Source organism: Mus musculus, chromosome 4, assembly GCF_000001635.26.
Source record: "Mus musculus strain C57BL/6J chromosome 4, GRCm38.p6 C57BL/6J".
Classification (NCBI taxonomy): Eukaryota; Metazoa; Chordata; class Mammalia; order Rodentia; family Muridae; genus Mus; species Mus musculus.
The window spans coordinates 63,018,680-63,040,658 of NC_000070.6; the positions used below are offsets into that span (position 1 = coordinate 63,018,680).

A 21,979-nucleotide genomic window follows, 5' to 3' on the forward strand; every position below is an offset into this window, starting at 1 on the left:
TTCCAGGAAAACCCAGGATCGTCTTGTCTTCACCTCCTCAGTGCTGAGACTGCATATGTGCCACCACGCCCAGATTTGCGTACAGCATTACACGTTTATGTATTTGAATGTGTATGTGTACATTCACACCTGCATGAGCTTGCCCGCGCTTATACCTCGGTGTTTACTCCATGGTGAGCGTCTGGAGGTCGGAGGACAGCTGGGAGGAGCTGGTTCTTTCCTTCCACCTCGGGTCCTCACTCACTTGGGTTATTAGTCTTGGTAGTGGTGCCTTTACCCTGTCTGGCTTGCATGTACTGTTTTGCACAGATGCTGGGGATCCCAACTTGGGACTTCATGCTAATGTGGCAGACACTTTACTGACTGAGCCAGTCTTCCCAGTCGTAGCGTTGCCTTTTGATTTCATTTCTCAGTCAGGCAGCCCCTGTTCTTATGTAGTGTCTACCTTTCCCATTAGAGCCCCAGTGTTCCAATAATAGTTATTTTAAATCTACACATGCATTTTGTGTCGGTCTACTGTGTCTCTCCAATTTTTTTTACTATGACTTGTTTTTTTTTTAATTTTTATTTTTTTTGTGGGAAGCTAGACATGACACATATAGCAGGAGGGCTGGAGTAACCCACAATGTATCATCAAGTTGGAGGAACTACAGTAAACAGACCTATAGTGTGATCTTTTGTGTTTATCCATCCAGGGATTTACAGCTTAGTGTATCTATTAACAGTCCGATGGCTGGAATACTTTTGTTGTACTGGGATAGGATCATGGGTAGTTGAATTCTGGCTCCTGGCCAATTTTGTAGCCCTGGACTTTTGACCACAGTGTGGGGTAGCACCAACCAGCCAGGAGCAGCAGCATATGGCTCCCTCTAGTGTTACAGATTTCACTCAGGACTCAGGTACTAGAACCCTTGGCACTGACTGGTGTGCAGAGCTATTGTGTGGGCTTAAGAAGACCCCGGCCCTTGGCAGTGCCAGAGGGCCTAGGGCATCTAGACCTTTGACCCCTGAGGCTGCTGCCACCACTGTTGTTGCTGAGATCCGGGCTGCTAAGCCACTGTTGCTCTCCTACTGGCTCCTGCCCAGCCTGCCCGTTGCTCACTACTCTGCTGCCACCCGTATGGCTCCACCCCTTCTGAGGCTACTCTCTGGTTTTCTGGTTACTAGTTCAGCCTTCCATCTTCAGTGGCTGTTAAAGCCCCCAGACTGCTTTCCAGCTCCGCTTCTTATGGGCACCAGCTGCTCTGTTGTCATTGCTGCTGTGTGGCAGTCATGGCTCCTGCTTCTTTCTTGTGTTGTCAGCTCTATTAGAAAGGATAACTTTTTTGCCCTAGGGACAATGATCCCTGTGCTGGGCTATTGGGGAAGTTACCATCCCTCTGGCATTTGTGGAAGTGGCTGTAGGGAGAATCCAGTAAAAGCTGTTTGAAATAGTCCTGATGCTTCAGGGACTGGAGTTGTGCTTAAACAGCAACTGGCTGCAGTTGTCATGTTGCTTCACCAAGGTGTCTGTGGAGTGTTCTCAGCAGCAGGTGCTGGTGCATGGTCATGCAGATGGCTCTTTGAATGGCAGTCCTTCTCCTTTCTTTCTTTATGTGGTTTGTATATGAATATATATGTTCATGTATATGTACACATGTATGTGCAGGCTATGAGCAGACATGGGATGCGTTCCTCATTTGCTCTCCACCTTATTTTTTGAGGGTCTTTCACTGAACCTACAGCCCACCTTTTGGCTAGGTTGGCTGGCCAGTAAGCTCCAGCGATTGGCTGTCTCACCTGACTCCCATCCCTGTGCTGGGGTTAGAAACTAGCTCCTTTATGTCTGGCTTTTACATGGGTGCTGGGATCCAAACTCAGGGCCTCCTACATATACAACAAGCCCTTTGCGAGCTGAGACATCTTCCTACTCCTGACAATTCTTTTTCTAAAACAGCTGATACCAGAAGCATTCTTAATAGCTGTCAATTAGGGAGTCAGATCACCCATCCCCCAATATCTTTGTTTATTTACAGGAAAATAAGCATCAGAAGTACTTACAATAAGAGCTTTCTGTTAACACAGATAATTGATTTTAACAGTATGTTTAACAGCCTTTACAGCTGCCCAGTACTGCAGGGAGAGGTGAGTCCCCCTCATCAGTCTAACCTGGAGGTGCCACAGGGCAGTTCCTTCTAAGGTCCTTGATTCTGTCTCCTGTCCTGTTGGGTCTTCTTCTATTCCTTTCTTTTTTCTTTTTTCTTTTTTTGGTTTTTTTCAAGACAAGGTTTCTCTGTATTGCCCTGGCTGTCCTGGAACTCACTTTGTAGACCAGGCTGGCCTCGAACTCAGAAATCCGCCTGCCTCTGCCTCTCGAGTGCTGGGATTAAAGGCGTGAGCCACCACTTTGATAGTGCCTGCCTAAGCCGTACAATTCTGTGTGTGACTCTCTGTAAGAGAGGAACTAACTGATACAGTAAGGTGTAGGCAGAGTGCTCTAGAATGTTCTGTGGAGTGCTCAGTCCTGAGTGGGCCTGTTTCCCCAAAAGCAAGCATCACAAATGTTTCTCAGACACCTCCCTGACCGTGAGACAGAAGGCTCAGGGAGGCCAAATGGCTCATTCCTTCCCCCACCTACCCTTGCCCTTGCTGGGGTCCTGTTGGAGATATCTAAAGACTGTTACTTTCTCTTTCTTCTGGGGCATGGGGTCAGGGTGGGGGAGCTAGTGAGGCTGCAGGAACTGGAGTTTGCAAAAAGTGGGAGTTCTCAGATAGCTCCCCAGTCAGCCTGTGTTCCGCTGCTGGCAGTGGCCCAGTCTTTCTGTCCTTCCCAGCCCTGGTCTCAGCTCCCGGGAATACTAAGCTGACTCTTCACTTGCCTGTCCCTCCTCCTTGTGGGATTGGTGGCTTGTTCCTTGTTGGACCTAAGACAAACTGTTGAGCTTGGTTTACTCAGCATTTTTCTCTTCTCTCTTCCTTCCTTTCTCTTTGTGTGTCCGTGAGTGTTTTGCCTGCCTGTCTGTGTGTGCTCTGTATCTGGTGTCTGAGGTCAGAAGACAGTGTTGGATCTCCTGGAAGTAGACTTTCAGGTGTCTGTGAGCTGGGAACCCAGCTCTGCTCCTCTGTAAGAAGCTTCCAGCCCAGCCCAGCCCAGCCCTCAGCCTGTTCCTTTCTCTGATTCCCATGTCCCTTGTGTGTTCTGTGGTAAATCAGGAGTTACAGCATTCTGGGTTTGTTTTCCTTGTATTTCAGTCTGGGGAGTTTCTGTTGTTTTCCAGCTTTGCTTGTTTTCTTTAGTGGTGTGGTGTCAAGTCTACCAAGGAGTCCATCACAAAAGGCCACCTTGAGTTCTATGGCATGCGTTTGACTCCCTGCATTCTCTCTTCAGGGTCTTCAGTAGATTCTGCTTCTGTGTTGACCTGTTGGGGCCTGTTTGCATTTTCCATGAGTGCCCCTAATGTTTTTTTCAGAGTTCAAGTTTAGGGTTACCTAGTACCATTGAGAACAGTCTCTGTTGCTCCTGAGTCTGCATAAATAGAGCGGTAAATGCTATGTGCTTTTCTTCTTGCCCTTTGGGATGCCGTGTAATTTTTTTTTTGAAAATTAAACATGATTTATCAAGTAAATCATATGAGCATATGTGAGAACTAGGTCCCTGGCTATACTCAATGTTTGCTGAGGCTGTATGAATCTCAGTATTCTTTTATTTGGTTATTTATGTATTTGTGTTTACTAGAGAGAGACACAGAGAGAGAGAGAATAACAAGTGATCTATCTATCTACCTACCTATCTATCTATCTATCTATCTATCATGTATCTATTGTCATTGTTTTTTTTTTTTCTTTGTTCTCTGTCTTTGGCTTCTCTAAAAAGCTCATCACTAGTCTTGAAGCTTTTGTGATCAGTTGTCGTTTACTGGAGTCTTTCTGGGAGTCTCAGGGTGGTAGGGAGGAACCTGTCTGTGCTCTTACGACTCGATCTCAGTTGTTTCATTGATTTCATTGTGTATTGATTCGGTGTGTATGGATCTGCTTCCTTGCCTGTGACCTTTAGAGACACGTCTTAAGCCTTCTTGTTTGCTGTCCTGGGGACACCGGCAGGACAGGTTCTCTCAGGGGCTTAAGGTGCTGGGCTTCCCTGTCCCCAGCACTTTTCATCACCCTTTCTGTGTAGTAAATTGTTACAACCCACTCTTCTTTGCTGAAGCTGGCAGTGTGGAGCTCTAAGAGTAACAAGTCAGCCTTGAACTGTAGATGCTCCAGGGGGCTTCAGTACACTTCAGGCTAGCCTCCAGCCGTCAGGAAGGCAGCCAGTAAGTGCTCTAAGGGTTCACAGCTCCGGGAAGAGGTTCTGTGAGTTACCACTTCCTTGCTGAGGTCCTCTTCAAAGGAGAAAGGGGGATCTTAGCTCACAGTCTCAGGGGTTTCAGCCTGGTGGCTTTCCACTGGTGGCTCCTTGTCTAGAGGCTTGGCGAGAGGCAGGTATAACAGAAGGGGCCCCTGGTGTGGAGCACAGTTGCTGGCTTTGCGGGTCCCAGTAGCCCACCCTTGCCTCATCCCCAGGGCCCTTGCTTCCTTTTCCCAGTCCTTACCTCCTATAGGCTCTGTTACCTTCCAGCCTAAGGTACATTTCCCACAGAGAACATTTTAGATGTGACCCGCAGCCATCTGGCTCTGCATTTGCGTGTCTCCAGTTTGTTTATTCGTCGGTTGCTCTATGCCCAGTGTTCTCCAGGGACCCTAAGAGAACTTGGTTTCAGTTTTTCCTTCTCCCTTTTTGTAAGGACAGGAAGAGATGGCATTCGAGCCCTTTACACATCTGAGCTGACATTGGGAAGTCCCCACGTGGTGGTTCTTGACAGCCTCTAGTGTGATAATTCTAGAGTTTGATGCTCTAAACCAGCATCGACGAGAGTGGCAGAGCCAACCAGGCCTGAGTGTGGATAATAACCTACCTGAGTCTGCCTCTTCCTCCTTGGCTCTGGGGTTTGGTTAGTATTGGCTGCCCTGGTGGGCGAGTAGACCCTAGAGCTGTGTCTTCTGTCCAGTTCCACGTTGTCTGCTGATGTTTGCTTGGCTATGCAGTGGGGACAGGGTCAAAGCCTGCCCGTATTCACACTGCGATGAGAATAGAACCCCCACCAAGTTGATTTCTCCCTAGAGATAAGGAAGTGCTTGAAATGAATACTGAGGTTTGGGATATGAAAAGGACCAAAAATGGGATAGGGTACTGAGACTAGGAGCTAGCCAGGAGAGGTCATTCTGGAGCAAACCTTGTGATTAATGGGGAAAGTGTTCTAGGGACAGGACAGTACATGCAAAGGCCCTGAGGTTGGAATGAACTAGGTGTGTTGGGGGAATATTAAAACACCTCCCTGTGGGGCGGTGGAAATGATAATAAAGTAAGGTTTTTAAAAGGATCTCCTGGCTGCAATGACTGTCAACAGTGGAAATGAGGATACTGGGATAGTTTCGTAGCGCCCCAGAGACAGGTGGTGCTGGCGGGAGGAGAGATGTTGGGAAACAGAGATGGAGGTGGGCGGTAGAGCCAGCATGCTCATGCACATCACACAGGTGATGGAGGGTGAGAAGAGGAGGCACCAGCGACTGAGCGTAGCTCCACCCTAGGCAGCAGTGCTTGATGACATAGGATTTGGAGAATGGTCTCTGGGGGGATGGATGGAGGTGAAGATAGGAACCTTTACGTGTCTGGGCTGCCTCAGCATTGATGGTTAAGTCAGGAGCCAGGGGCAAGTCTGGAGGAGGCCAGATGTGTCAGGGCTGTACATGGGCATTTGACTATGGGTCTTGTGTCTTACCTGGAGGGTGTGGGAGGGAAGGAAAGTCAGGAGGGCCCCTCAAGGTGAAGAGAGAATTCAGGAATGAGGACAAGGTTAGCAGCGTTCACTGAGGTGGGAATCCTAAGAATACAATTGGCTTAGTGTCATAGGCCACTGGTGACCCTGGGTACTGTGATCTCCATGGAGTGCCATGGTGGAGGTGGCCTTCAGAATTAACGCCTGGTTATTGAACCAGGGAAATTAGAGTGCAGGTAGCGTTAGGGAGTTCTGTGCAGGAGTCCAGTTAGGAAGAAGTCCATAGAGCTGGTGCACAGGGGACATCTTGCCCGAGAAAACATCTGGTGATGAGAGAAAAGGATACCCCAGGAGAGCTGAGGGGAAGCGGCCTGTGCAGTGGCCTGTGTGGCATGATGGCATTGACCCAATGCTCAGCTGTAAAGGTCTAGCTTAGCCACGACGACAGGAAAGCGTTGTCTCATGTAGACAGGAGAGGGCTGCTAGAGTTGGTGGTTTGATAATAGGGTGTTTTCTTCTGAGTGCTTTCATTTTCTCCAGAAAGCAAGCAATGTAGAGAACAGGTTGTTTGTGGTTTGAGGAGCTAGTCTGCTTTAAATGCTCATGTAGAAGTACAGACCATGGGGGGTGATTATCGGCTGAACGAAGGGCCCACTGTAGGCTTGTGGTCTCAGCTTTACAATGAGATAAGCCTTCCGTACCAGGCAGTCAAGAAGCTGGTTTGGGGGCTTTCCAGGGATGAAGACGAAGAGCTGGGTTGTGAATGGTGACACAGGGGATTGTTGTGACAGGTCTGGCTTTAGCTGGGGCAGACAGCAGAGAGAGGAGGGGACAGACATCTGGAGAAGGTGTGATTGGATAAGGGGCAGAAGTCCCATGGGATGGAGGATTGATGGGTGGACTGGGAGTCTGAGAATGGGCGCTTGGAGTTGAGATGGTGACATGACAGTGTCTTTACTGAGGCCTGAGTGGGGAAGGCTGAACTGGTGGGAGGGTTGGGCATAGGAAGACCACTGGAGAAAAAGGTTGAACCGTGATGGCTGGATGCCTGCTTATTCATGCTGCTAAAATACAAGCCAGGCATAAGGTGACATCGAGAAAGACGACGAGTGAGACTGTGGTCCAGCACGTGATATAACATGTGTAGTATCTCTGCGGTGTCCTCAGAGAGCTGCAAAGGGCTCTCCCACAGAATGAGCATCAGTACCGCTGCCGTATTCTGAAGGTATAGCAGTGCCATGAGGTGACAACAGGGAAGAGGACACTCAAGCTTGTAACTCCTGAGCCTCTTTGAAAGGCAGGGACAACAGTTGTCTGACCTCTTGCATCGGTAGTGAGGAACTGACAGAATGCAGGGGTGGTACTTGAGCCCTGCACTGATCTAACCGGAAGCCCCCAGAACTGGTTGGTGCCCTTACAGAAGCAGAGTGGTCCTTGGGGAGGAACACTGGCTCTCAGAGACCATATGTTTCCACAGGAGGATGGCTGAAAGGGAGTATGGCTCAGGAAGGCTCTCTAAACAGGACTCCTTTGGTTATACTTGTCCGGGCAATGGGTTAAGTGAAGTTTTCAGGTACTTGATAAAGCATCTGTTTATGGTGGATGGAGGGAAGTTCAGAGCCACTTTCACTTGGGTGCGTGGGAGGAGTCAGGAGAGGCCTTGGGCAGCTCTGTCAATAGTTTGAGCATGGCAGGGCATAGTCTTTCATGTGATGTAAACTCATTTGCTATGGTAGCCTCCACAACGTGCCATGGGACACAATGGAGAGGAGAGTGAGGCTTGTCATTATCTAGTCATTCTCATGATCCCCCAACCCTTACTGTGCAGGTATGGGCCAGAGCGACTGCTGATCCAGGGCCTGATTTTGCAAGAGGTTACAGGACCCCAGGACTGAGCAAGGAAGAAATGACTGTGGATGGCTTCACTAGAGCCCTGGTGGCTGGTGTGGGTGGACCAGTTACCTGGTGGGAACCTGTCCTATGGCCTCAACCCATTGGCTGGGAGTTGTGCCAGCTCTCTGGACCTCTCTGTCTGCCCTTCTCAGTTGACAGTACTGCCAGTTCCAGCAGGTTGAACTATGGAGAGCTGGAGTGGAGATTGCATGTCCAGGGGTGGGTGCAAGAGAGAGCATGCCAACGGTCCTGAATCTGCTCTCATCCTCGGAGCCACATCAGATCACATGAGCTTCCTTCTACTGGGTCCTGGAAGCACTCAGTACTGTGCCCAGGGTGTTACTGTGGCAGAGATGAGTACAGGACAGGGGTTAGCTGTGTGGAATTCTAGCCTCTCTCTTCCTGCCCGGGTAGCCTGAGTAACAGCAGACTGTTTGTGCCCATAGATTGCTTCTGGCTACAAGAGTCTAGGTGTCTCTCAGTAGGTTCCTGTCTCCTTCCCTTCTTCCACTAATCCAAGTCAGGCTTAGCTGGTTCCATCAGTAACTGGGTGACTAAATCACTTACCTCTGCACTGGGTCCTTTGTGGGGATGATCAGGGTCTCTGTAACCCCCGGTGATGTCGTCATGGTGGGCACAACGTAGATGCTCAGATTATTTGCTGAGTGAATCTCATCCATGTTCACTGGCTTTTCAGGGCGAGTCAAGGTGTGGCCCAGTGGCCGCCAGAGAAGTAGATCTGCTTGGTTCTTCCTAGTGTGTTTCAGGAGTCACACTTTCATCTCAGGGGAATGGTCATTGGCTTGGACATCGCCCTTTCCCAGGCGGCTCTAGAGGTGAGATAGCTTAGTTGTCTGGGGATCATACTTTGAAGGCAAAGAGGTCCACATTCTTGTGCTGCCCAATTAATCTTTGGCCGCCCTCTCTCTTTCTCTCCCTTTCTCCCTTTCTCCCTTTCCCTCTCCCTGTCTCTGTCTCTGTCTCTGTCTCTGTCTCTGTCTCTCTCTCTCTCTCTCTCTCTCTCTCACTCAGAATCTAAGCCTCAGTTTACCAAAAAAAGTTCTCCTCTGAATTTCAGAGTCAGGAAATGAAATGCCTACTGTGTGACACTGAGAAGAAGAGAGTAAATGGAAGAGCAGTACAGAAGGAATGGTCAAGAATCTTCTAGATTCTCTCAGCTCTGAGAAAAATTGCTAGTTTGCTGTGCTACCATAAAGGTCCTGGGACTTCTGCCCAGGCAGCATAGAGTGGTGGGAAGTGCACAGTGTCTGGAGTGGGGACAGTGCCCTGGCCTGTGGCCAGAGATTCTCTTTGAGTCCCATCTTCCTTCCTCAACATCTGGTCCATGGGGGTTGGTTGAGATGTATGTGGAAAATGCTTACAGCAGACCCAGAGCATTGTCCAGTTTTTTTGTCCTTTATGGCCTGGACATTTGCTATAGGAAAGTTCAAGAATAGAGGAGCCCTAGTCTGGTTACTATTTTTATTTTTATTTTTATTTCATTTCATTTCATTTATTTTATTTTATATTACTTTGTTTTCTGAAGATGCTTGAAAACACCTCTTCATTGCAGTATTTTCACATTTCCCTCTAGTTAGTAATTTTTAGTGTTTTTCTCTTCTTCTTGCTTATATTTTTCCCAGCTTCTCACCCTAATCTTCTCTCTGGATAAGTTCTGTTCATTCCTACGGCACCCGAGTCGTTTAGTCCCTCATTGGTGATGGACGCTGTGCCCTCTCCTGCCCTCTCCCCTCTCACTGTGGAGGTAACAGGGAATTCGGGACCTCTAACTCCCAGGCAGGGTTTATAGCATGTTACACATAGATGAAATGTAACTATCCCAAGGGGCCATGCAACTCAGACTGTTCCTTTTCAAAAACTTATTTAGATGTAATCGAGGCTTATAGAAGAGTTGAAGAGTCTCATTCACTTTGCCCAGAGTTCCCACACAGCTGGATCCCTCTCTCCCAGTCTCTTGCCTTCCTGCCTTCTCCACTTTTATAGGACTCTGTCTCTAGACAACTCAACAACATTGGTGCATGCTTCAGGATGGAATTCCTAAAAGCAAGGGCTTTCACTCACATACATGTAGCACAGTGATCAGACTGGGAAATCAATGCAGAAGAAAAGTGTTACAGAAGACCCTGTAACCCTGAACCACACCTGTCTCCCGTCTGCCGCGGAGCCCTTAAAGGAGAAGAAAGCCCCGAGTCACTGCTGGGTTCAGTTTTCCTGTCTGACCCAGAGGCAATCCTGTGCCTTTTAGAACCATCATATATTTTGTAGCCCAGGCCAGTCTTGCCCTTGAATATCCCTCACCTTGAGACTGTGAGGACTCTCCTGATGGCTGGAATGAAGATAAGTGTGTTTCGGAAAATCCCTGCAGAAACAGTGGGGCCCTCTGAGCATCCTTCCAGGGCGGCCCTCACTTGCAAAGATGTTCATAGTTAGAGAAATTCTCAAATGTCTGTGTGGCTGGCTGCCTCTGGACTTGTTCTTTTAAATGCACTGGCCTGCTTACCTAACCCTTTTTTTTTTCACCTAATTTAGGTGCTCAGTGCTGTCTTAGGCCATAGGTTAATATTTTAAGAGTCTTAGACTCTACCAGAAGCTAGAAGTTCATCTTCTGCCAAAGCTTTGTGAGGACTCCACACCTTTCTAAGAGGAATCCTATTGGGATTTTGCCCAGAATCCCTGGACTCTGTGAGTCCATTCTGAGGGAAGTGATGTATTTATGGTGGGCCGGCTTCCTGTGTAGGGTTTTTCTCTCCTCATTGTTGTGCCTTTGACGTTTCTAGGAGACTTTCACTATGGTCTCCTGGGTGACTCACTCTTCTTACTGAGTTTGCTATGTGCTGTTTCATAGCTTGGGTTACTCACACAGTGCTGGGAATGGAACCTGGGACCTCACACATACTAAACGATCACTCTAACCAGTGAGCTATATTGTATCCCTGCCTACCCATTCTACTTCTCACTAATTATTACTGGTGCTGGCTTGTGAGTATGTATCCTATATATGGATAGTTGGCCAATTCCATTTAGAATTTTGATGAATACAGTTGTGTCTGTAAATAGTGGCTTTTTTTGGGGGGGTGGCTTTTTGTAGTAGCCAGGATCTCCTCTCCGGAAGAATGTTGAACAGTGGGCATGTTTGGATATTCCCAACTTTAACTGGAATAGCGTCCCTGCTTTACTATTATTTGTGCCATGATTTTGAGACATATCCTTTCAAAAGATGTAAGGAAAATTCCTAGCAAAATAAGTCTTTTTTGGAATGGTATTGAGTTTTGCAATTTGGTATCGTATCTTATTTGCTAACATTTATTTAAAGAGGTTTTGATCTGTATGATTTACATAAAATTTAGTCACAATCTTTGCTAACATTTAAAGAGCAAAGTTTAGATCTGTATGATTTCAGTAAATGTATACACTTTTTTTTTCCGTGCCCAATTTTAATAGAAAATTTGGCTTTGTAAGCAAGAATTTGAATGCCCCCTCCCCCGACCTCCTGCCCAGCCAGTCAGAAAACAGATGTCTTTTTACTGAGACTTTAGTATAATTTGCTTATGGAATTATTTGTACAGTCCTGATAATTTTATAATTCATATTTTCCCTCTCAGATTATTAGCCTATTCAGGGTTTTTGTTTCCTCTTGAGTCAGTTTTGTATAATTTTCCTTTATTTAGAAAATGTTTCTTCTACTTGTGTTTAAGAATCCATCCATATAAAGTCTCTTGTGGCTCCTCTTCTCACGAATATTTCCAATTTCTTTGTATTTCCTTGACCACACTTACTGAGGGGGCAGGCAGGGATTAGTGATTTAAAGCAAGTCTTCAGATTTTCTTTCCTTTAACGTATTTTTTCATTCGTTTCTGGTTTTGATTTTTTTCTTCTCCTTCATTCCCGTTTCTGAATGACGGCTTTAGACCTCTCCCTTGGGCATTGCTATACAGCAGCCTCAGTGTTCATTATTTAAGAGTCTGCATTCTTTAACTTCTTTTAAAAACACTCCCTTAAATGACCTTCAGGTTACAGTCCTAGTGGTTAAAGTTTTGTGGCTTTCTTTTTGTTTAGTTTTATTGCTTTATGGCCAGAGAATATGGCCTAGAAAATTCCAGAGTTTTTGTTTTTTTTTTTTTAATTGAAATTTTCTTTGTAGCCTCTCACATGATCAACTTGCGACTGTTCTGTGGATTTTTGACAAATGTATTATGTAATAAATGTATATGAAATCTATCAGACAGGTTAGTTGTATCTTTAAAGTCTCATATTCCCTCACTTGTGCTTGCTTTATTTTAGTGGGTGACCGACCCATTCCTGGGACATGAGCCATAGTCCCCCTCATTTGAACGGCTTTCCCCTCCATTGCTCCGTGTATTTTTGGAAGTTTTCATCTGGGCTTTTTCTTCATGGATATACAAAATTTCCTTATTGTGAATTTTTTTCAAATACGTTTAAGGGTTTGTTCTTTACAAATTTGTTTTGTTTTGTTTTGTTTTGGGGCCTGTTATCACTTTCATATGTTATTGCCTAGGTCTGGTGTAATTTATTAATTTCTTATTGAAAATAAAAAAGTTTTTTGTTTTAACATAATACACAAGAAACCACAAATAGGATATTAAAATCTGCCTTGCATGGCGCCCAGCCTTGTGGCTACCTCCACAGCACCTCAGGCTCTTCTGTTTTGGGGTCTCTCTTTAGTTCTTGACCTACCTGACTGTATCACCCTGTTTGTGATACCTAGGTGTAACAGGGGAGTTTACATATCACCCACATTTGTTACAATCACCTCTTTAATTTTCAATGTCTTCCATTTTTGCTCCATTTTAATTCCCCCTCCTTTTGTTGGATTGCTAAAGTTGTCTTTTCTTCTTAATTCCTCTTTCAGCTTGTTTTCTTTCTGCCCTACCCTTCATATGCCAACCTTGCTCTTTATGATTCGGAAGTCACGGTCCTACTTTTCATGTCTTATGTGTAAATCTGTAACAAAGGTATTTAAGCTGGAGCAAGAATAAATTAGCATTACTAACACTGCCGTCCCCCTGTAGAGAATGCACACCCTCCCCACCCCAAGTAGAACTGACCTTTCCCTGCACTGGACCTGGCTGGACCCTTCCCCCACCATCTCTCTGGATTAATGGAATATGGGATTTTAAGTTCCAGCTTTTAAGAGGGAGGGAAACCCATCTGTATTATTCTGGGGAATCATAAGTGGCCTCCAGCCCTCGGTCACCCTGTAGATTTAGTCTGTCTGGCCCAGTTATGGTGTTCCTTTGCAATTGCATCTTTTCCTTCATGTTCACAGTGTGGGTCTGGAAAGGACATTGCTTTCTCTCTGCCTGGAGTGCTGGGCTGGGAACTACTTTCTCCAGACCTCTACCCACCGCGCCCTTGGTCTTCACTTAGGGAGCCTAGGTCTTATCTCTCTATGGATTTTCTCCAGACCTCTACCCACCACGCCCTTGGTCTTCACTTAGGGAGCCTAGGTCTTGTTTCTCTGTGGGTTTTCTCCAGACCTCTACCCAACATGCCCTTGGTCTTCACTTAGGGAGCCTAGGTCTTGTCTCTATGTGGGTTTTCTCCCTTCCTGGAGACCTTCTCATTGTCCACAGGTTGGGAATCTTATTAGAAGTGTCAAGGAGTTTGTTTTATTTCTTTTCGACTTTGGAATTCGGTCTTTGGCTCTGGAAACTCTGGCCTTTTTTCTGGTCCTGGTCTCCGCTGTGGAGACGGATGGGTCAGTCAGTCTTGAATCCCAGCTACAGTGCCTGGGACACTTACTATACTCTACCTTTGCTAAGACTGGCTTTCCCCATCTGGAAGAGGCTAGAGGGACTTGGCTTTGAGTAGCAAGGGTTCTCTTCACAGCAGGAGCAGAGATGGAGGCTGGATCTGAACTGAACTTGGAGAACAGGCAAGCTAAAACTTTGGATGGAACTTGTGTTTTTATACACTTTTTATTATCTACATTTCCACATAAAATGGCTTGATGGGAGCTAATTTTGCTCGCCTGAGTCTTAACGCTCCTTACCCACCCCACATCAACATCTCCTCATCACCCCCATCCCCCATTATCTTTGGTCTTTCTGGTTAATGTGACTTTACTGAAGTCAGAATCAAACATTGAAAGAGCTTTTACTTTGACACAGCATGCTTTAGACTTTACCAAAACCCACTTTGGTGCAGTAAATAAGCGACCAGTCTTTGCGCATGTTTGGAGCCTGGCGTGCCCGAGATTATGTTCTCTTCTGTGTGTGTGGCCACTTGTCAACTCAGCAGCCACCCTCCCAGCTCTGCACCTCCAGGCCCTGCATGCAGTAGGCGCTTAGAGAATGCATAGAGAGAGCAGGAGTCAGCAATCCACCGTTCTGTGCTGGGAAGGATTTCATCTCACCTCGCTGGCCAGAGTTCCCATGCATTTATGGATTCATGAAAGATTTTATTTGCGGTCGAGTGACTGGCGGGGGAGTTCTTTCAGGAAAACTAGAAGAACCGGTTTAGAACCATTGTGAAATTCCATTTTTAATAGCAGCAAGGCAAGGCTCAGGCAACTTCAAAAAGGGGCAATCAAGAATTCTTGTTTGCACAAGAGAAAGAAAGGCTGTCCTAGCAAGGCTTCAGAGTTACCTCAAACTTTGTATAATCTTTAGCTCCTTTTAAATGTTTTGTCTTGTTTTTAACCCACTAAGGTGGTTGACGAAAGTGTAATGTATTTGGCAGTATGTTCAGGGTTGGTTTGTCAAGTGGATGACTGGCCCAGGAATATCACCAGGAAGATGAAACTATCTAGGAGAGAATGGGAGGGCATGGTATCCAAATGTCTTGCCTTTGCTTAGCAGGCAGTTTTGAGTGCTTGTGCTGTTTGATAGCCCAGCCACAAGAATGGGAAGCACCAGGGAGGTTTGTGGCGGTGTAGAGCTGGGAGGACCTTGTCCATACAGGGAAAGTATCCTTGTCAGCCCTTCACAGGTTTGGGATGGGGGACCCTTATTCCATTGTAGGGCTATAGGTACCACTTAGCCCCTCTGATTAGTGCCAGAGATAACCAAAACTGCAGAGACTCAGGTTCCTGAACTGGACTAGTCCACCCAGTGTTTCCCTAGCCGATGGTAGGAAAGAGGGTTCAGCCTTCAATTATTCAAGTAAAGTGTTGGGACTCCCTGGCACCTGCTCCACTATCTTTCTTAATCTGGGCTCAGGGTGTTGGAGGTTGAAGGCCTAGCAGGCATCTTGCATCTGAAGTCACACTTAGAGCCCAAGGTGACAATGTCCCTTGAACTCAGCCTGGATTACCCAGTGAGTTCTAGACTACCCTGGCCTACAAAGTGAGACTATTTCTAAAAGCGTAATAGAAAACTAAAGGAGAGGGGTGGTTATATATTTTTCTAGTTTTCTTTTAGCGGGTTTTCATTGATAAGTCTGATTGACAGGTGTGATGGGGGATAATGGAGATGCGGTGGCCTCTTAGTGAACCCTGCTCAGCCTCCCACAGTTGGAACCCACTGGAATGTCTCCCTTTTCTTCTCCCTAGCTGTGTTGAAGACTAAGAAGAGGATCAGAGAAATAGGCTCAGGCCTCAGCCAACCCCGGAGGAGCACCTGCTGCTACCTCCCTCTGTGCTAGGTATGAGACATTTTCATTTTAAAAAGCCTTTGTTCTTAAACACAGATCACACAGCTGCCTCGCAGAGATGCAGTACAAGCTGTGATGTCAGTTTAAATTTTCTAGTGGCCGGATTGAAAAAAGGAAAAAAAAACAAACCCAAAAAAAAACAAAAAACAAAAAAACAAAAAAACAAAAAATGACACAGGTGAAATTAATTTGAATAACATATTTCATGTAACCCAGCATCTCCACGGGTTATCTCCCATCATGTAATCATAATAAAGGTTCTTTCGAAGATAGATAGGCTTCTTGTCTTATGGAGCATCTCCAGAACCAGTACTTGTTTTCCAAGGGCAGTGCATGTCAGTTTGGGACATATCCATCACAACAGCATACTAGCCAGATGGGACTTGTGGTGACCATGCTGGACAGTGTGGCTGTAACAGGTGCTCATGAAAAAAAAAAAAAAAGATGCTGTACAGATGGGGAAAGCACAGAATCTCCAGGGACCAGCTATGTAGGAGGTCCTGCTTTTCGCCTGTCTGAGCCCTGCTCAGGCCCACTCCTTGGCTCACTCACCCTTCTAGCTCCGTCTCTCCCTTCCCTCCCAGTGTCTTGCCCTGAGTTTCCCTTCCAGCTTCAGAGTCCTCCCACACCTGGATCAGGTTCTCCCCTCCAGCTGTCTAGCCCTTGCCAAACCATCTTTCTGGTTAGGCAGCCATTTTCAGGGTGACCTTTGCTCACCTCCATGCCCCCCATCTCCAGCAGCCACGTTGGATGCTGTGATTAGGAGAAGCACACCTACTGCAGTGGTGATTAGCTAGCTCTTGAATGCCTCTCTCACCCTTGGCCTGTGCATTCCAACACGAAAGGGCCTTGCACGCATTCTTTGTTCTCTGAGGTTTCCACAGCAGCTAGCGAGATGGCTACTGAAAACGGATGACCGATAAATAGGAAATGAATGATGTTAGGCTGGATCAATCTTGCAGAGAAACCTAGGCCCGTGGGACCCCACCCCAACCCCACCCATCGCAGCAAGATCAGGAGCTCAGCTCTTCCAGCCAGCACTGGCCTTCCTGCTTCATCTTTTGACAGAGCCATCCCTCTCCCTCTCTTGACTGGCTTTCGGTTGCCTGTAAATTATATTTTTTGGTGGCTGTTAATAAAAAATATAGGGCTGGGGAAAAAAAAAAGACTTCTCCTAATAGAATTTTATTAAATGGCACTAGTTTAAAAATGTCTCGTAAAAAGTTAATTAATTTGGGATTTGGGGATGAAAGGCGTGATATAAATGTCAGTTATTATTATTACAATTTCAGCCTCACGCTTACGCTCTGGATCCAGACTCTGATCCAGAGTCTCTCTGAATCCCATGGCCTAGCTGCTCCACTGACAGGCCAGAGGCAGACTGAGCTCTGGGATCCTGTGGGGATGGAGAAGACTCCTCACCAGGTTAGGTGGCCCTACCTATCCATTCAGAATGAGACAGGACCTTGAGAACTGGCACCACTGCCAGGCCCCCAGCCGTTCTGAGCGGGAGGGTCTTGGCGCTCCAGGGAGACTCCAGCTGCACTCGCCTGTAATATCAAGGTCATGGGCTTATCCCCGGCTCAGAATTCTGGGATGTTCTAGCTGTAAGTGAGCCAAGAGAGTTTTAGCTCTGCTCTTGTTTTACAGGGAGGGAAACTGAGTTTGAAGGGGAAGCGGTGGCTTCTCTAACCCAAGGTCATGTAGCAAGTTAATTAAATTTATGGAGAAAAAGATGCAGCGTGTGCAGTTAGTAAAATGGGGGGAAGCCGTTGAGGAAAGGTTCAGACGATGTGATGTTTTGGTGATGAGTCTAGAATTTGTTTGTCAAGGAAGCAGAGTCCTCAGACTTGTTCTCAGAGAGTCCTTTGCTCCTTTAAGACACCTCACCTTCTTTCCCTAATGGCACGCACAGTACCTAGAGGGATGAAGGTGGCCCTGACCTGGTGTGTAATTACCAGAGCAAGGTGGGGGGTGCACCACTATGCTAATTGAATGGCTGCTTGTTCATCTTCTTTGAAAGAGGGCATGACAGCACCCACCGAGAGGTAGGAACCAGGAGATGGAGACAGTGAATCGTGTCTGTCTCTAGTCATGGCCTCTCAAAACCTTGCTGGAGTCTAGCCTCAGAGCCGAGACTGACCTCACACACAGGTTGGTCATTTGAGACCAATGAGTGGCTGGTCATTCTCCTCTGCAAGTATCTGACAGGTGTCTGCTTGTTCAGAGCTGGACTTCTTCCCCACGGCCTGTTCGGAGGGGATGGCTGCAGAAAGGCGTGCCTCCTGGGGGGTTTCTGCCTCGCTGTCTTTATACTTTGCTCCTTATAGTATGCTCCTCTATTTTGAGAGTTGACATCTCCTGTCTCCCTGCCAAATGAGGCTTCATTACTCATTGTTAACATTCAACAAAGTCATGTACGACACATTCAGGTGTGGTGGGCAGAGGCTTAGGGAGCAAGGAGGCAAGCTCTATAAACTCCGGCCTGGGCTTTTTAGTGAGTGTTCCTCTACCAGTGATTACTGTTGTCCAGGGGAGTTTGAATTCAGACACAACTGTCTGTGAACCTGGCTTCCTGGAGCGAGAGACTTCACACCAGTGGTCTTCTATCTCTATAGACAGTGGGGTCAAGAACAACTACTCTGTAGTATGACCTTAAGCCCCAAGAGGAAGGATGAATGCAGTCTTCAATAGTGACCAAACCCCCACTTAGGTGGCACTCCAGTCATGGCAGTACTTGCTTACAGTGTCCTTGTGGCTCATGTTACCTTGTTGACCCTTCTGGGCAGGGAGTTTCTTGAGGTGTTCATCTTATTAAGTCCCCACAGTTCAGTACAGATTTACTACAGATTCCCACTAGAACCTTCCAGTTGCCCTGCCACATGCCCCTGGCCAGTGAAGCTGGGTGGGGTGCTCTGGCCTCTGCCTACATTAGGTTTCTTATGTCCCCTCGCTCAACAGTGCAAACTGGTATTGTTTTTGTGCCAGTGGGCACTGATATGAATGGCTGTGCCCTCACTGATGTAGGGTATACCCAGGGTCACTGTGATTGCTGCCATGACTGGGAAGTGTACTGCTTCGCAGCATTTGGAAACTGGCAGCCACGACTTCTTGTCTGAGAAGTGGGAACCGAAGGGCAGTGATACAGCTGGTCCCATGTCAGTTTCTCAGCCTGGTCGTAGTAGGTGTGAATGAAGCAGGAATCCTAGCTTCCTGGTCTCCAGTCCTGGCATAGCAGGGGCTACCATGTGAGTGAGCTTGCTGGGCTTTGGGCTTCTTGTGGTAACATAGCTTCTTCCACATGGAGGCATTGGAGGAAATAGCTGGAAGAGGAACGTTTTCCTTTCGGCCATCATAGAGGTCTAGATTCCCTAGACAAGTACCATAACTCAGGCAGCCGTGGATGGAGTGGTCCTACATAGAAAGTGAGCCTTTCCTTCCCTTAAGCCTCCTTTCCTCTCTGTGGCTTGGGAAGAGAACAGATGTAGAATCACCCAGTTCATTCTCCTAGCAGGCTCCTCAGCATCCCATAGCCTGGCCATCCAACTTGAATGCCTACTGCCAAGGGGCTTAGATCCTCTCCTTCGGGTCCTTCCTCTGAAACAGATGTTCCTCTTCACCCTAATCTCAGGCCTACCTCTTTCTTGCTTCCATTCTCAGTGGACTATGTGGTCCCCTAGAGCAATAAAGAGGCCCCAGAAGGGGCCCCACGTTAGCTGGCACGGCACTGGCTCCACCTGGGAAAGTACTGTTCTCAGACGTGTAATTGTGTCATTGCCAATAATAGTTGGAAGGCTCTAGCAAGCAAGGGCTTTGCTAGGATTGCTTCCTGATTAACTAGGTCAACATCACCAAAATCAGTTGCCAGCCAGGTTGAGCTGCCTGGTTCATGCCACTTCCCACCCAGCCAGGCCAGAGAGTTTACATGGAAGGCAGTTCCCTGGCTTTGGCTTGGGGGAGTCCTTGTCCCTACCTGAGAAGAAAGCCACACTATACACGGTTCTTCTTCGGTGACTGAGACTTTTTTATTTTATCTGCCCCCCCCCCCTTCAAATCTTCCATTAAACCCCCGTAGATCCTGTTTCAAACAGGCAATTAGACTAACAACGTAATTATATCCCTCCATGCTAATTGTAACTAGTTTAGGGGAAAAACAAAGAGAAAGAGGCTCTGAAATTTCTGGAAACCAAAAGCCACAGTTGTAATTCCAGGTATTTCTTGTGTCTGGTTGGTGAGGGGCTGGTGTCTGCTGTTGTGTTGCTTGCCTTGGTCTAGGCTATTTCTAGGAGCACCCTGGCTCTTGTGTCTTCTTCTGAGTGTGCCTGTGGCTCTTCCTGTCGCTGGCCTTCCATAGAATTCTTTTTCTCCTGCCCCGTCTTTGCTGACTGTGATCTCACTTCTGGCTGACTGAACTGCATTCACTCACAGAGAATGAAGATAAGGCTATGGAGGCCAAAGGAGGAAGGAGGAAGCTTTTCTTTCAGCTCTTGTTTGTGCATTGCTCCTTGGGAGGTTGTGGGAGCCCAGAATTGGCCCAGGTCCTAGGATTTGAACCTGGGGTTGTATGACTTGGGTGACCTGGAGTGAGTTTGTCACCTACCCATTTTAGCATTTGCCTGAGTGTCTCCTTGGGGCCAGGCCAAGATTTGGTGAAAGAGCCTGGGTCCTTCCTGGCGGCATCCAGCCTAGGAGAAGACAGAGGTAACTGGAGCTGGAGCCTTTGGGAAGAGTGACATCAGAAGTCCTCTACTTCTGTTTTTAATGGTGGCATCCAGGTCATAGGTCAGGATGGGGATAGACCAGAGGTAACCTGCTGTGAAGGCCATTCAGAGCCAGACTGGGAAGATGGGAGAGAAGACAGCTGCTTAGGGGCAGGGTAGAAGCACAGGTATGGTGGAGCATCGGGTGTGAACGTGGTGTGGGAAGACAGGTGGATGAAGACGAACGGAAGCTGTCGAGAAGGAGGAGGGCTGTGGTTTTCACCTCAGTAGAAATGAGAGTTTGGGATGCAATGGTGAGGAGGTGAGGGAGGGTGACAAGGTCAGCCTTATGCCTTAGAGAGGCAAGCTCGAGGAAGGCTCTCAAGGGGCGGGGTGGTGGCGTTAAATGGAGATAAGGAAGCCTGAGGGGAGGTATCTCAGAAGCAGAGGTACTTTCTGAGATAGAGCGGAACCAGCTGTGTGACGTGTGGCATCACATTCCGAGTAGAGCAGGTGCCAGATCAGCATTTGTGGCTGGGAGCCTTGTACCAACCAAACCCAGAGTGTCTTCTCCAGTGTGCACTCTGTCTAGTATCCACTTCAGAGGAGCAGAGCTCGGTGGTTCTGTGGCTGTGGCCCTCTCGGATATGCTGCCATTTTGCATTGTGCCTTTTGCCCTTTTGGCCTCAGCCCATGGGAGAACCAGTGTTTCCTGTGTCATCTTCCTTGTCTCAGTAATAGCATCCTAATAGAATGACCACTCTTCCCTTAGGACAGATGTCACTTCATGGTGATTCTGAGGTCTGGGGTGGAGAGATCGTGTCGTGTTTTAGGTGCAGCTCTGCTTGGAACCCCCTGTCCTTGACGGTCTTCTTACCTGGTGGTACCCCATTTGGGCTACTTGGTGCCAGGTGGTTCAGTCCTGGGCTTGCCATCAGCTAATGCAGAACTGGCATTTCATTAAAATTCCATTAGCTATTTTTTTTCTTTTTTTAAACCAATGAACAATTTATAGATTCATTAACTTTTTACAGCACTTGTGAAACCAGGAAGAAAGGAATAAAGGAAATGAAATATTTGGTCCGCAGACTTTCACTCAAAGATAGTGGCCCTTAAATAAGGAGCATAAAAGGTAGGTATGAAGGCTAGCCTGAGAAGCATTGGGAAGATATGGGACCTCCTTGATATATCCAACACTGAAGGATAACTTATTCTCTTCCTGCCTCTTTTCCTATTGCCATACTGGGAAGCCATTCTTCTTTTCATCCAAAAAGTGGTTGCTCTCCTGTGCCAGTGGCCTGTGGGAGCTCATCACATCCGACAGTGACTCTACATGTGTTTCCTTGTGTTGAAATTTGTGATGTCTTGTGGCTCTTGTTCTATTTCCTTTAGAAGAAACTGGGATGCCTTGATTGAGTTGTGGGCGTCAGGGCCAGACAAACTTGGGCTCAAACTGGGGATGTATGAGGAAGGAAAGGGGAAGCGATATGGATATTTTGTTGCTGTGTTTGGACTTCTGATCCTCCTGCCCTGACCATTCTGAGTGCTAGGATATTCACAGACAGGCATGTGCTGTCTGACGTCATGAGGTGCTGTGGATTGAAATGCTAAGCAAACATCCTGTCAACCAAGCTGCACACTAGTTCACGAGTAACCCTTATCACACAATGGCCTATCGAAGATGAAGTGGAAGGTGGTCTGATTGTGTGCCCATTCCAGCCTGGACTGTGATTGGACCACAGGATTGTACCAGTTTGTCATCCACAGGTGTGCTCAGTCCACTTAGTTCTACCAACAGCAGGACATGTCCTGTTTTGACACTTCCGTTTCCCCAACTGTAAAGTGACGAATACTGAGGCTGCTGGACAGGATCAGACACGATGGTCCGTTTGGGGGCTGACACTCCAGAGGGTCTTCACACTAGCAGTGGCCTGCTGCTGTGGTTGCTACCACTTA

General features: G+C 47.3%; 1 protein-coding gene across 29 annotated transcripts in view; it reads left to right on the forward strand.

The window, feature by feature from the left end:
* Nucleotides 1-21,979, forward strand: part of Zfp618 (zinc finger protein 618) — a 174,155-nt gene that overhangs the window by 53,125 nt on the left and 99,051 nt on the right. For 11 of the 29 annotated variants that reach the window (XM_006538279.3, XM_006538282.3, XM_006538280.3 and 8 more), the window contains exon 1: nt 16,727-16,748. The exons of 9 other annotated variants lie outside the window; for them this stretch is intronic. In XM_006538279.3, the coding sequence (XP_006538342.2) occupies nt 16,728-16,748 (21 nt within the window). In that variant the 5' untranslated portion in view covers nt 16,727. Of the gene's footprint in view, nt 1-15,222; nt 15,315-16,451; nt 16,749-21,979 lie in introns of those variants that run through there. 9 more of the 29 variants (XM_006538286.1, XM_006538288.1, XM_030253817.1 and 6 more) reach the window with 2 other exon arrangements.